The 14006-nt window shown below is 52.2% G+C and overlaps 2 protein-coding genes across 3 annotated transcripts in view; one reads left to right on the top strand and one right to left on the bottom strand.

Annotated features, from left to right (window-relative positions):
* Positions 1-1548, top strand: part of Bmp6 (bone morphogenetic protein 6) — a 165207-nt gene extending 163659 nt beyond the window's left edge. The window contains exon 7 of the mRNA XM_076859175.1: positions 1-1548. Within this exon, the coding sequence (XP_076715290.1) occupies positions 1-150 (150 nt within the window). The 3' untranslated portion in view covers positions 151-1548.
* Positions 1354-14006, bottom strand: part of Txndc5 (thioredoxin domain containing 5) — a 27505-nt gene continuing 14852 nt past the window's right edge. Inside the window, exons 4-10 of one of the 2 annotated variants that reach the window (XM_076859177.1) lie at positions 13759-13855; positions 11027-11142; positions 8627-8713; positions 7889-8032; positions 5665-5747; positions 4101-4230; positions 1354-3032 (exon numbers count right to left, since the gene is read on the bottom strand). In XM_076859177.1, coding sequence (XP_076715292.1) covers positions 2910-3032; positions 4101-4230; positions 5665-5747; positions 7889-8032; positions 8627-8713; positions 11027-11142; positions 13759-13855 — 780 coding nt within the window. In that variant the 3' untranslated portion in view covers positions 1354-2909. Of the gene's footprint in view, positions 3033-4100; positions 4231-5664; positions 5751-7888; positions 8033-8626; positions 8714-11026; positions 11143-13758; positions 13856-14006 lie in introns of both variants that reach the window. The other variant, XM_076859176.1, reaches the window with a different exon arrangement.

Here is a 14006-nt window from a genome sequence, read left to right on the forward strand (position 1 = left end):
GTTCACCTTATGAATCCCGAGTACGTCCCCAAACCGTGCTGTGCACCAACTAAACTGAATGCCATCTCAGTTCTTTACTTTGATGACAACTCCAATGTCATCTTGAAAAAATACAGGAACATGGTCGTAAGAGCTTGTGGATGCCATTAACTCAAACCAGCTGCTGCGTGCACAAATCCTACCGTGGATTACATCTGCCTTAAAAAGACAAGCAGCGGGAGTGGGAAGTCGAGACTGTGACACCGTCCCATGCTGGTGCCTTACTGCTCTAGGAGGATTTTTAAAAGGACATTAATAATCCGCTCAGTTCGTAAATGCCGTGGGTAGTTGTTGGTCTGTAGGAAGCCGAGTCTGTATTTGCAGCATGAGGTCTGACAAGTGCAGGAACCTAACCCTGACAAGACAAAGAACCCACCAATATTAGCTTTGCTTTAGATTGTTTGTGGTGTCCGTGAATAAATAGGGGGGAAATTTTTTTTTGAAGGAGTGGCGTATTCTCGGCTGAAGTATTAGCTGGTGGGATATTAGGTGTCAAAGGTAGATTGCACAGATGTAATAGGAATGGAGGGGGAGGCCTGTATTCATAGATCTCAATCCCATTTTCATACGGGATCAGCAGCCAGGATGGGAACCAGGGCTCCACGAAGGTGCCTTTTTGACTCCATTGTTAACTCTTCATGTTTGTGCTGGAGCTTGGCTGGAGTGAAGATGTACTTATTTCGGTCAAAAGAAACCGCACCATCTCCACCCAGCTCCCCGCTAGAACCAAAAGGAGATGGCTCAGCCTTTGAAGTGAGGTTGCAAGGTGAGGGGGAGCACTTGCAGCAGCCTTGGTTTTAACTACGTCACATCTGCAAGCAGTCCCCCACCTCTTCGTTGTCAGACCTGTCTTTGAAAAGCTCGCAACTTCGGGAATGTTGGCTCTCCCATCCCATCTCCTTCCTGAGCGAGGATCTTTGCCTTTCCCTATACGGATACCACGTTGCTGGGTTAGCACCCAGAACGGGGAACCCTAGGAGGAAGGGGAACCCGAGGAGGAAGGGGAACCCGAGGAGGAAGGAGCGCCTGACGTTAAGCATGGGTCTTGGAGACGGGCATAGGCTGTTTATGAACAGAGATCACAGTTTCCTTTTGTAGAAAGTAAGACTCAGATTAAAATCTAGAATATTTTTTAAATGTCTTTTTCACAATCATGTACTGGGAAAACCAATTTCATACTAAACTGATTAAATAATACATTTATAATCTTTAACTGTTTGCACCTACAGCTTTTTTTTGTAAATAGAAACTATAATTTATTGCCTATTTTATATCCATTCTGCTGTAACATTTAAGAAAAGACCAGACTTTAAAAAAAAAAAAAAGTTTATTTAGAAAGTATAGTGTAAACAAATTGTACCACTTTGATTTTCTCTGAATACAAGACTCATGATGCAAAGCTAAAGCCACTCCTGGTGGCTGGGCTTTTCTAGAAAGCTGTTTGGTATTTTTTTTTTTTGAAGGATATCTGTGAACCACACCCGATGAATAAAGATTTCCTTTGAGGCAGAGGCTGGTGGAGATGCTGCTTTGTTACCGTTTGCCTCAGACAGTAGACATGGTCTTGCTTCTGAGAGTCCCCCCTGCCAGCCGCTCTGCGCTACCTGGGGATGACGCCCTGTGCTTGGGGTGGGGGAGGGGGCTGGACGCCAGGTGGTCATCATGAGCCGTGGCTTAAGGGAGCTCCATCCCACGGGTGCTTATGTCCAAGGGTGCTAGGAAGGACGTCCAGTTGCCAGCGTGGCCTGAGCTAGGAGGGTGCTGACACTGACACCTGGGCACGCGGGGGCCAGCGCAACCTGCCGACGTCAGTCTTTGGTCTTGAGGTCCCTCCGTTGGCGTATTAGAAAGTCGACCTGCTCGAAGGCAGACAGCATATAGCAGGTTCACAGGAGGATGACTGAGGAACAGAATCAGAAGCCATTTCTCCTGGGGCTTCAGAGTGGAGCTGCAGGACCTCCCTGTCCCCTGGATTCCAGGCCTGAGAAAGCCCCTCTGGTCCGGTGGCCCCAGGTGGTAGACACAGCCAGCATCTTCCCACTGGTTGACGGGGCAGTTAGGACCCGACCCGTGGGGCTTTCCTCCCCCGCACTTTGTACGGAAGGCATGGAACCCTAATGTTCACGGGGACTCTGGCTTTGTGTTCACACGAGCGGAGGAAACCTGGTGCCCGTGTGAAGCAAACTAGAGTCCCCTGTGACGAGAACTGCTCAGAGGAGCATCAGATGACGGGCTCCGCACAACTGCTGGGGCGCAGCCCACGGTGCCACTGCAGCATTATGGGGGGACTTCCGCCCACGAGAGAAGTAAGTACCCACAGAACAAGACTCAGCAGAGGCCACGAGGGTGTTTCCCAAAGGGACAGGTTTTTGTGTTGAAATCTGCTCCAAGGTACAAACCAGCCACGTGATGAACAAGTCAGTTGTGACCTTCAGGCCACAAGGCCACCTTTCCAGAACTCAGGGGCAGTGCAAAGAACTATGCTTTTTTGGATGATGCTTTTATCAAAAATCACTTGGGAGCCCAAAATAGTCCAGTAAGTTCATTTTCCTTGACTATTTTAGTCTCAGAGGAAACCCCTTTAATTTTGTCAAGAAAAGGGTGGGGGTGGGGGTGGGGGGTGGATTGCCACTGAGAACATTTCATTTGCACAGTGACCATGAGTTACACATTTGCTTGATTTGAACTTAAACAAGAATCCGTAGAGCGAGTTGGCTTAAAAAAAAAACACGTGAAGAAGACACCACAAGTTTCATACATTCAGCTTTCTGGATAACCATCCCTCGAACCCTGGATGTCCGAACGACGTGGCTCCTGTCCACCGGGTGTAGGGCGGCGGCCAGGCAGGACAGGAGACTCCCCGGCGGGTCTCATAGTTCGTCTTTTGCCTGGCGCAGGACGAACTGGTATAAGGACTCGAGGTCTCGCCCGCCGCTGTGCTCACCGACTTTTTTGCCTCCCCGGAAAAGCAACAATGTGGGGTAGCCCCGTACCTTTAAAAGTGGGGGGAAAAGGATTGAAAACCATCGAGCTGAGTCACACACAAACTGCGTCTTAAAACCAGAGTGCCTGGGAAATTCCATGGCCAATATCTGAAAACTGGACAGACCACGAAAGGACCAGATAGTGTCGAAGAAAGCACGGCCTGGAGGGCTCCATACTTTCTATTTAATCCAAATTACATTAAGGGTTAGTGTCAAAAGGATGGTTTCACCCTGAAGTGGAGGCTCTGAATCTTTAACGTGCATCGGGTTGCTGCGGGGCCTCTGGGGCCGGGCCTGGCGTCTACATTCCTAACGTGTAGGGGGAAGCTCCTCTGCGCAGCACCCAGCCATGCACTTTCCAGCTGCGGCTCACCCCTTTTCTCTTCAAAACTTCCAGGCCCAACAAGTAACTAGCATCTATTAATAACAAGTAAACGACGTCCACCTAATGAGGTCATAAACCTCCGAGGCTCCAAATGAGTTTTAAGGAAGATCACGAGTTCCAAGCCAGCCCCAGCAACAGGGAGGCGCTCAGCAACCCAGTGAGGCCCTGTCTCTAAATAAAATACAAAATAGGGCTGGGGGTGTGGCTCAGTGGTTGAGTGCCCCTGAGTTCAATTTCCAAAAATAATGAGACAAATAAGAAGAAGAAGAGTCGGAGGCTGGGGCTCAGCGTAGAGCACTTGCCGAGCACACACCCCTGCGTTCCATCCCCAAACCTTAAAAAAAAAAAAAACAAACAACCAACAACAACAAAAGAAAAATGTAAATCACAAATCCCCTGGGTCATTAGATTCGGGGGTCCGTCAGCACCAGCAGTGGCGCTGGTGTTCTCAGCACAAAAACCAGGCAGAGACCCCTCGCCTCTGAGAGTAGCTTCTGCCCCTGACAGCAAAACACCTCAAGAGGGCCCTAGCAATGCTTTGTGGGGGATGAGGGCAGAGGGCACCATCTCCTGAGTCCACAACACCACAGTGTGACCACTGGGGACTGGCTCCCAACTTCTGGAGGCCCCAGGCATGGTTTCACCCAGGCCCACCCACCCACCCCAGGTGCGGTTTCACGCAGCAAACCCACCGAGTACTTGCTGCAAACGTTCCGCTCCACGGTGCAGTCGACCTCAGCGATCTTGATGTTGGCCAGACCTGGGAATTCCTTCTGAGCCAGGTCCTCCCACATGGGAGCCAGATTCTTACAGTGACCACACCTAGGAACAGAGCGTGGGAACTGTGGTGAGGCCCTGGGTCGAGGTCACTCACTGCCAGGGCTTGCTGCTTCTGCCCAAGACGGTCGACAGTTGCCTAGAAACTTCCAAAATGTCAAATTCTCCCGTTGGGTGACACTAACTCTTCCCTCCCTCACCTCCTGCCCCCCATGCTGAACAAGGGATTCAGTCAGTTCAGATAACCCGAGAGAAGTGAGGGGGGTTTGAAAAGTGTAGATTTGGAGACCGTTTCCATGCTAAGGTGAAGTTGGGGCTAGCTGGTTCGATGAACCTGTGGGCACAGGGGTTCGGACAGGAAATGAAGCAGAATCTTAAAAATCACTTGGATTCTGAGAACGTTTTAGATGCGACTGCTAACGGTCTTAAAATTCCAGAACTTCAAGGCTTCCTTGACACTCCAGCAATTTGTGAAAGGCCACTGCAGAGTTTAGTGGGAACCCTGCCTTGTGCCCTCTTCTTCCTGACCCTCTCCCAAGACTTGGGCGGCTCAACGAAAAGGGATGTTCTTGCCTCCAGCGTGATCTGTATCGCTTTAGGGTTTTTAAAAACAGAAAGCATTCTTGAGGGCAATATGGACCAGCGCGTGTCTAGTCTTTAAAAATCACACGGGTCAAAGGAGTTCTGGGCTCACTTTCTGTCCCTGACACTGCGGTTCCTCCCAAGGACCTGAAGTGAACAAGCTCCGGGCCAAGTGACATCGGCGCCATCCCCTGTGCAGGTCCAGGTGGAGTCTGCCACCCTCCTTAACACTGCCTGGCCCGATGGAGTGTTCGACTTGTGAAAACTAAGCACTGCTCCCGGCTGACCGACCGCTGAGGAAACGGGTTCCGCGGAGTCAAAGAACATGCCAAGTTACAGTGAATTAGGGTTGGTCTCCTGTCATCTCCCCACCACACACACACTGTCAGGCTGTCTTGGCCTCAGATGATTTGCTCTCCATTCAACTCTGGTCCTCAAGGACCGTGTGACAGGAACGTTCGGGTGACTGGGTCACATACTGAATGGCTCTAACAGAAAGCCGAGCTCCACTGGGTTTCTCTATCCCATCATTTGAAAGAAAAAGAGGAGCAGAGCGCCCTGGTGATGGTCATTGTCTAACTCCAAAGCAATCAGTCTGGAAGCACCCAGATGCCAGGCCATATTTTGTGGGGGGCCATCGTAAATCACCTCCATTTTTGTAGACTGAGCTGAAACTGAATTAACCTCTTTCCCCATGAACAATTGTGAGTGCCACTGAACTTCAGCACATTTGAATCGAGGGGCACGGTGAGAACATCTCCTTATTTCTCACAAGACCTTGGTGTGAATGTGGTATCTGCCCAGGGTCGAGTCTGGGGGGTTTGCTAATGAGGAGGCAGACCGGCTGTGACTTGAGGTCACCAGGAGGAAGGATGTGCTGATTAAGCAGCCACTCACCACGGAGCATAGAACTTGATGAAGGTTATCCCTTCCGCAATGCTGTCGTCAAAGTTCTTTTCAGTGAGCGCCAACACGGCGACCTTCTAGGAAAGACAAGACCACAGTTGAAACACATCACTTCGGCTACAGCAGGGCAGAAATACAAGATCCGTCACTTCTTTAAAACACTGTTCTGCGTGCTCCAGAGCCACCCAGAAATACACACGGAACTTGCTTTGCACAGAGATCATCACAGGGGCAGCTATGACGAGGTGGCTGCTGTCTTCCAGGGATTGGGACAGGCGGGCAATGCCAGGAAGACACCCTCAGACCTCGGTGGTCCTGCCCCCGACAGTCTGCCCAGGGCGGGGCTCAGGTGCAGACTGCACCTCGCAGCCTGGGGTGGGAGTCTAACTTGTAACAGAGGGAACCCTGCACAGCAAGGGCCGTGTTTACACAGAATCAGCTTCTTCCCATTCCACGTGTAAGGTCAACGAGAAGTGCTCATCCGAGCCGCGGCGGGGGATTTCCAGGGAAGGTGCCCCATGGCAGCCCACTGCAAAGCAATTCTACCCGGACTGTCCTTTACAGCATTGCATCTGTGCACGTCTGCAAAAACGGCTCCAGGACCTTCTCTTGACAGCAAGACTCGGGGCGAGTTACCCAGCAGCTCCATGAACCAGGGCTGCTGTCAGGGACACATGCCTTATGTCATCTCTAGATGACTCTTAATAATCCATGGCAACTGCCACGTAAATAGTTGTTACGCTCTTGTTTACGGGACAAGAAAAAGGTCGGTACACGTTCAGCAGAGGTACCATCTTTCTTCAGTTAGTTTTCTCTGCGGCTGAGCCTGTGAATTGGGAGGGCCGACTGGACTCTGCCGTGGAAATGTTGGCAGACAGGGAAATCGAGGCACTGATCCCTTGGGGAGCACACAGGAGACTCCTCTTGAATAATCTCACTTGAGCCTTTGGCGTCAGTTTCCAGGGAAAGCTGACAGCCCTTGGCCTCGCTCATCTGTGCAGACCTCCTGCCGTGGCTCCGGAGTCCTGTGGGTAACTGTCCACTGCACATCTCCACCTAAACACGAGCCCTGAACACCAACACCCTGAAACCAAACCTGTGGCCTCTGCTCCGGTCCTTATCTGTGCTTGGATGGTCCAGAAATCAGACCCCTCCAGCTGCTCCCTGGAGCGGACCCTTACACTGGCTCCTCCTCTGTCCTTGCTGTCACACCCTTAGTTGGGGTCTCATCTCTCATGGCCTAAGGCAACAGCTCAATTCACTTCTGCAGCCGCAGGTTGTCTCTCCATGTTTCACAAACAGCTTGAAACGCTGTGGGGACACCCTAGAAATTCAGGGAGCGCTGTGTCCTCTGCATTCCAGCTCAGGCCTCACCTGAGCCTCCTCCAGTGCACCCATGGCCTGTTTCCTTCTCACTCCTCCCGGCACCCTCAGGCCCGGCCTGAGAACACCGGCTGATTGACACACCAGGTGACTGACAGCCGCAACCCTGCTCCCGGCGCCTCCCCTGGCAGCCCCGGGAGCCCTGTCCCTCCTGCAGACAGAGCCGCCTCTCCCTCCTCTCCAGCTAACCTGGCTGCCCCCACACTGGTCACAGTCCGTGACACAGCTGTCAGCCGGTGCCCTTCTCAGGCACAAAGTGGGTCTTAATTTTGTTCCCTGGCAGCTAAGACAGGCCCTGAAGTGGCCTGGGGACAAATGCAGAGTGACTGGATCTTAAGCCTGGCACTGTCTGAAGGAGGACAGCACGCTGGCCCTCCAGAGGCTGCCCAGACAAAGCAAGCATCCTACGGCGGCGGCTGGCCTCCTCGTTCCACTGCACACCTCTCTGCCACGGTCGCTCTGGGGCCTTTGCCACACGATCACAATCAAGTGACTGCAGCCAGGTTGGCAAGAGACCGGGTTAAACGGCCAGCAGTCAAGATCCACAGCCAACACCTCCAAGTTCCACCAACACTGAAGGCTTTCCTAGATGACGGACGCCACACACCATGCCCGGATGCGCCTCACATCTACCTCGGTATTTCAAAGGGGAGGCTTTTGTTCACTTTCACCCCTCCAAGCGCGTAAGAGGAGAGGAAGAAGATGAAGAAGATGTTTCCTGTCGAGAGGCACCTCCGCCAACTCCACGGTGTCGGAGGAAAGTTCTGCCCTCCCGGTCGGGCAGGTGGCCGTGGACCCTCTCCATCCCTCCTGAGAGAGTGCAGACACCCACCTTGTCGCCTGTGGGCTCCGCCGCCATCGCTGGTGCCTCTGAGGGCTCCACAGTCTCTGGGGTTCCCGCCTCTGGACCCTGCAGCTGCGACTCCACATAGTCTCTCAGTGACTCCAAGTCCCGCTTTCCCTTGTACTGATCGACCTGTCGGAGACCAGGGCCACGCGGGCCGTGTGGAGACACCCTGGTCAGCACATGTCAGCACTCTGTACCACTGACCTCGCCAGCCCCACTCACCCCATGGGGACCCCCACCCAGGTGTCTCAGCTGTGCACCCTGAGCAAGCTTTGCCTGCTCCCACTTGGATGGGAAAGAAGAGATTTGAAGCTTGGCTTTGGTGACAGACTTTATAGCTCCAGTGAGCCCTCATGCTGCCTGGGGAACCATAGGAGGATGACCACGTGCCAGGCATGGAGGGGGCAGAACCCTACCGAGAGCCAGCACTGTCCCTGCTCTGAGGCCTGGCCTGTGTCTGTGGCCACAGCACATTTAGCCTGTGCATCTGAGCTATTCTAATGAAAACCTGAGCTGCTGAAACACTTCAAAATAGCAGAAGGGTTTCTCTTAACTCTCCAGATCTCCTTAAGAGAAAGACATTGGTTCCGTGGGACATGTTCCTGGAGGCCAAGGTCCAAACAGCTGATGGTGGCCGTTCCCTGCACCCGTCACCCCCCTCAGCAACTCCACCCTCTGCTGTCAGGAGGAGCTCTGTCTCCTCACCAGGAACCCAAGACCTACCTTCTTACCATCTCGGAACCAGAGCAGAGTAGGATAGCCGCGGACCTGGTTTTCTGAGCAGAGTCCGTAGTGCTGTGTGCAGTCCACCTGGAAACAAAGCACAGCCACGCTCCGGGTCAGTGTCCTCGTGTCCTTTTTGCTAAAGGGAAGACACTTTGTACTTAAAAAAAAAAAAAAAAAAAGACTGTTTTTTAAAGTTCAGGTTCTGTAGCATCTATGCCAGCCAGCTGCAATTTTTAGAGAGACTTTTCCTAGAAGCTACCCCAAAATACACCTGAGCTAATGGAGCAGAGTGACAAGATTTATTTTAGAGACAGGATTCACTTCAACCCAGTTGAAAAATGTCAATGTTTAGGAAGCGGCCTTCTAACTGGAAGAGCTAGTGGCTGGAGTTAGGGCCCAGCCTGACACCTGGGAAGGGGGCATGAGCCAGGCTGCCGTGAGCAGGGCCTGGACAATTCAGTGTCCGTTTGTAAACCTGCTCTCCTGTTCCCACTAATGCATTCAAATCAAGCAGGGAGGCCTCGGGACGCAGCTCCGGGATAAGAGTGTGTCCTCAGCAGGCACAAGGCCTTGGGCTCCATCCCCAGCACACATGCACACAAAACCAAAACAGTTGGTTTTCACTAGGAGTACCTGGCATATAAGAGAGGCAGCACTGTTAAGATGTCCAACTAAGATTATGATCTGTCCTTACTTAATTCTATAAACTTAATTTACCAGTGATCTCAGCTCTTCGAGTTTTTTAATTTAAATCTTCTAAATACTTTCATGAAATATTTTGCTGTGAATCCCTTCTTTTTTATTTTCTATTGGCATTAAAGTTGGCTAACCAGCCAGGCACAGTGGCACATGCCTGTAGTCCCAGTTACAGTGGAGGCTGAAGTAGGAGGATCACTTGTTCGGGGCCAGCAAAGGGCAACTTAGCAAGACCCTGTTTCAAAATAAGAAAAAGGTCTGGGGATGTAGCTCAGGGGTAGAGCACTCGCTTAGCGTATAGAAGACCCTGGATTCGATCCCCAGCACTGGTGGGGGAAAAAATTCAGCAAGCAGCAGAACTAAGTTGTTTTTCACTATGTCAACAAAGTAAGGGTGAAAATATTATTTTAAGCCACAAGACTGTAGTGAGACAGCAGTGAATGGGTCAGGCTGAAGCCAAGGAGCCTGAAGCCAAGGTCTGTGGAGGGGACGAGATGGTCCAAGGGTCCAGTCTAGCCCAGCCGTGTGCACTCAGAGATGGGGGCCCTGCCCTGCCCCCTGGGCTGATGTCTGGTTCTTCTAGGAGCTTCTACTAAGATACACTAAAAAGAATTTATCTCCCATAAGAGCTCATGAAATCATCTAAAATAAGGATATAAGAAATGGGCTAAAGTAGAAGAAGATTATTTTATAATCACTTCCATAAAATGTTCAATAACATAAAATCATGATCATAACTTGGAATCCCAACAAATTGTTGAAAGTAGTTAACAGGCAGAGGTGAAGATACATTTAATAATAATAATAATGATGGTTACAATTCCCTGAGCATGTGCCGCACCCACACATCATACCAAGCCGTGTATTTTCATCTTCACGACCAGACACGGCAGACCCTATCTCAGTTTTGCAAACGGGGAGACGAAGGAATGGTAAAGTCTCACCTGAGGGCAGCCACCAAGGTCTATTCAGCCCCTCAAATCATGCTTTTGATGATCTCACTGTCCTGAGCAGGTCGTTCTATTAACTATGGCTGCCAGACCTGCAGCATTACTTTGGTATACAAATGAACCCGTGGCAAAGTAGAAAAATGAGATTTTTATGTAATGACTCCATGCAGGATGTCTGGGGGTGCCAGAGGACGGATGAGATTAAAAGGACTTGATGGCCCAGGAGCTGCTTTGGATAGTTCCCGAAAATCCGGTTACCCAGAAGTTGTTAGATATCACTTCTGGCTCCTCTATGCAAAGTGGGAAGAGCTGGAAGGGATCCCAGGCAGCGGCGCAAACTGCAGCTCGCTGTGAAGAAGGGTCTTTTGCGAGCCCAAGTGAGCACAGAGTCGAGGGCCCTCTAGGAAAGAGCTCTTGGGTGAGCTCCAAGGACGTCCAGGGAACATTCTACAAGGCTCTACCCCGTATCTTTGCAGAACGGGCTCTGGGGCTGCCAATTCAAAAATTGGCCGTCTCTTCGAAATAAACAAAGCAGCCAAGGCCGTAATTTATCTCGGGGCTGTGGAAAAGCCAGCAAACTCGAAACCGGGCGGCCATCTGTGAAGGTGAAATGAATTATCAAGTGGCACACTCAATGGAATTAATAAATCAGGTCTGCGACTTTGCACACAGAATGAATAATGGGCTCCTCCGCTAATTAATCCAGCCCCCAAAACGGTCTATTTCCAGTTTAATAAGGGCCTTCACTTACCTTGCCAATCTTGACAGTTTCGGAATGTTCAAGGCCCAGAGCCAGCTGCTCCCAGGTCGGAGCCAGAGCTTTGCAGTGGCCGCACCACGGAGCGAAGAACTTGATAAAGTGGTCGCCTGCAGTCGGGGAGAGGGATGGGGAGAGGGACGGGGAGAGGGAGGGGGAGAGGGACAGGGAGAGGGGCGCCGTCGTTCACGTCAGGCCCGACAGGGGCCAGAGAATCAGATCTCTGTCCTCTTGTCTGGCAAATCCCAGTTGGGACGGAACCCTTAGAGTGTTAGAGTGACTCTCCCACGTGTTTCTCCCCATGAGTTCATAGCAATACCGGTGACAAAACCAAATCTGCCCCGTTTGCAGGATAACAGGGCACCAACTCCTGCAGTCCAGAAAACTGTCAAGAAAGGAAAATAATTGGGCATGTGTCCAGCCTGCCTCCTTTATAAACTATTAACATGGACGAGGCAAGTAAATAATGAGAGTGAGTCTCTCTTGCTCACAAAAATAAATACATAAATCGACAAAGACGGGATGCCTGAGTTAGAGTCAGCAGATGACCATGAGTGCGTGGGTCCAGGCAGTGACCATCGGGGATGCTCCCTCCATGAACGGAGACTACCAGACATTGGGGGCAACTGCCAAGGGTCTTCCTGTACCCCAAAAAAACAAAATGAGACTATCAACATAGATCCGACCATCAATTTACAGGCAACAGAGAAACCAGGGCAGCGGGTACACCTATACGACGGGGATTTAATCAGCAAAGTCCAGACTGCAGGGAACTAACTGTACAGGTCAACAAAATGTCCCCTCAGCAAAGAGAACACAAGAAAGAGAGATGCCGGGGGATATGCAGTCAGAGGAGCCTTGAAAGAGAGAAGTGCAGGTGCTCCTCGACTTACAATGGGGCTCCGTCCTGATAAACCTGTCAAAAAGGACACTTGATAGAAAAGTCATTAAATCGAGCCATTGTAAATCAGGGGCCACCTGTAAAAAAAACAAACAAAAAAAATACCCAACTAGGGCTGGGCTGTAGCTCAGTGGTGGAGTGTTTGCCGAGGATGCGCAAGGCCCTGGGTTCCGTCCCCAGTGCCACTAAAGGAGAAGTTTAAAAAAAAAAAGATTGAGCTGAACTACTGTGCCTGGGAACGCACCCTTCATCCCCGAAACCATGAAGAAAAGGAACGGTTCCCACAGAAGTCGGGAAAGGGCCTCCTCAGGGAAAGGAGGGCAGAAGATAAGGGCTGAGGTTTAGAGGGGACGCCAGAGGCTGGCAGCTCGGCCGCTGGGCCTGGGCGGGGGCTGCAGGATGACCGTTTCCCAGGCTCCACGTTTGCTTCCTATAATCTCTGTTTTATTTTGCCACAAAACAGAAGGTTTGAAAAACAGAACCACCCTTTTGGCTAAGGAAAAGAAAACCCCTGACAACATCATTCTGTGGGCACTGAAGGGTTTTATCTGGGCGGTTCTTTGATGTAGGGCTGATACCAACCCCCAAGCAGGCTGGGGCTGGGGAAGATCCAGCCAACGCCGTGACGGGGCCTGGCCTCCCCGCGGGACCCCCCCCCCCCGCCACATCCGTGCTCACGCTGCGGCCTCGTCACCACAGCGATGGTGCCTTTATAAGGAAATGGTGCGACACACAGTTAAAAAACGAGCACCTCTTCTGCAGGGCGGGAATCCTGCCTGTGGACAGGTGGATCCCTAACCTCGGGGGCAGGGTGGAGGCAGGGTCTCCGGGAACCAATCAGGATCCTGATGGGAAACCAAGGAGGGCAAGAAGATGCACCTTGTCCAGCAGCATGGCGTGGGGCCTACAGAATGCCGCCCTGCAGCAGGGACGTGTCCAGGGCCAGGCCAGACGCGGCTCCCAAGGGACCATCAGGACAAGGTGATTTGGGGAGCCCCTTCTGCAGGGAGCCCAGGTCAGTCTGAACCCACAGTTTATCTCCCGTGGGAGAAGACCCGCTGAGGTTCCACTCCTGGGGACGCTGGTGCACCTTAAGTAACAGCAGAAGGCCGAAGGTGTCGCCGTAAGTCATTTTAGACACAGCGCAGTGGCCGAGGGGTCCACGGCCAGCGGGCATGGGCCGCGAGGTCAGATCAACTCCGAGCCTCTCTCACGAGGTTTCCCACCCTCTTCCCCGGCACCTCTCTCCGTGGCAGCGCCTGACCCCGGCGGCCAGCAAGGAGGCCCTGTTTACATTCCCGTCACCCAGAGGGAGCCAGCTTTCCTGAATGGTGACAGTCACGTGTGGTCACTCACACGGGAGGCTGCAGGTAATCACTGTGATCTTTGGGGGACCATTTCCAAAACGTGAGATATGCCACAGAAAGATATTTTAGTGTGGAGAACACCTGATTCTATGCGTAGGTTAATATGGTCCCACTCAATCCTGCTTTAACAGGTAGGGGAGGCTGTTGCTGCCTACGGACAATAAGCACGTGATCAGCATGGATATAAACACTTATCCAGGGCGCACCAGCAGCTGGGGCACCTCCCGAGTGCGCCTATGCGTGACCCCAACTTTCAGCACACCCAGGACTTCAGCTTAGCGTGAGGCCTGGCAGGTCTGCAGGGGCAAACACGGAAGGAAAAAGAATGTCCAAGAGCGATCCTGCCGGGTCCTGGAGAGAGACCCCTGGTCAGAAAGAAGCCAGCGGGTCACGTGACGCGGTCAGTGTTCCAGGAAGCCAGCATCCCCACCTCGGGCGACCGGCCCTGCCCACCTTACCCTGCGCCACGTGCAGCTCGAAGTTGCTGGCCGAGAGCTCGTAGAGGCCCTGCTTGAGCTCCGGGGCTCTGGGGGGTTCCGCTGCTGGCTCTGGTGTCTGATAGGAAAAAACAAAACAGCGGTCACTGGGCTTGCTCGTGCATACACGGGGAAGCCGACGAGGGGACGTGTCTCTGTCCAGGGCCTCTGCAGACGCCCTGGCTCCCAACTCCCTTCACCTCTGTCCATGCCGCTGGGTTGGGCGAGGT

Source organism: Callospermophilus lateralis, chromosome 6 (assembly GCF_048772815.1).
Source record: "Callospermophilus lateralis isolate mCalLat2 chromosome 6, mCalLat2.hap1, whole genome shotgun sequence".
Classification (NCBI taxonomy): Eukaryota; Metazoa; Chordata; class Mammalia; order Rodentia; family Sciuridae; genus Callospermophilus; species Callospermophilus lateralis.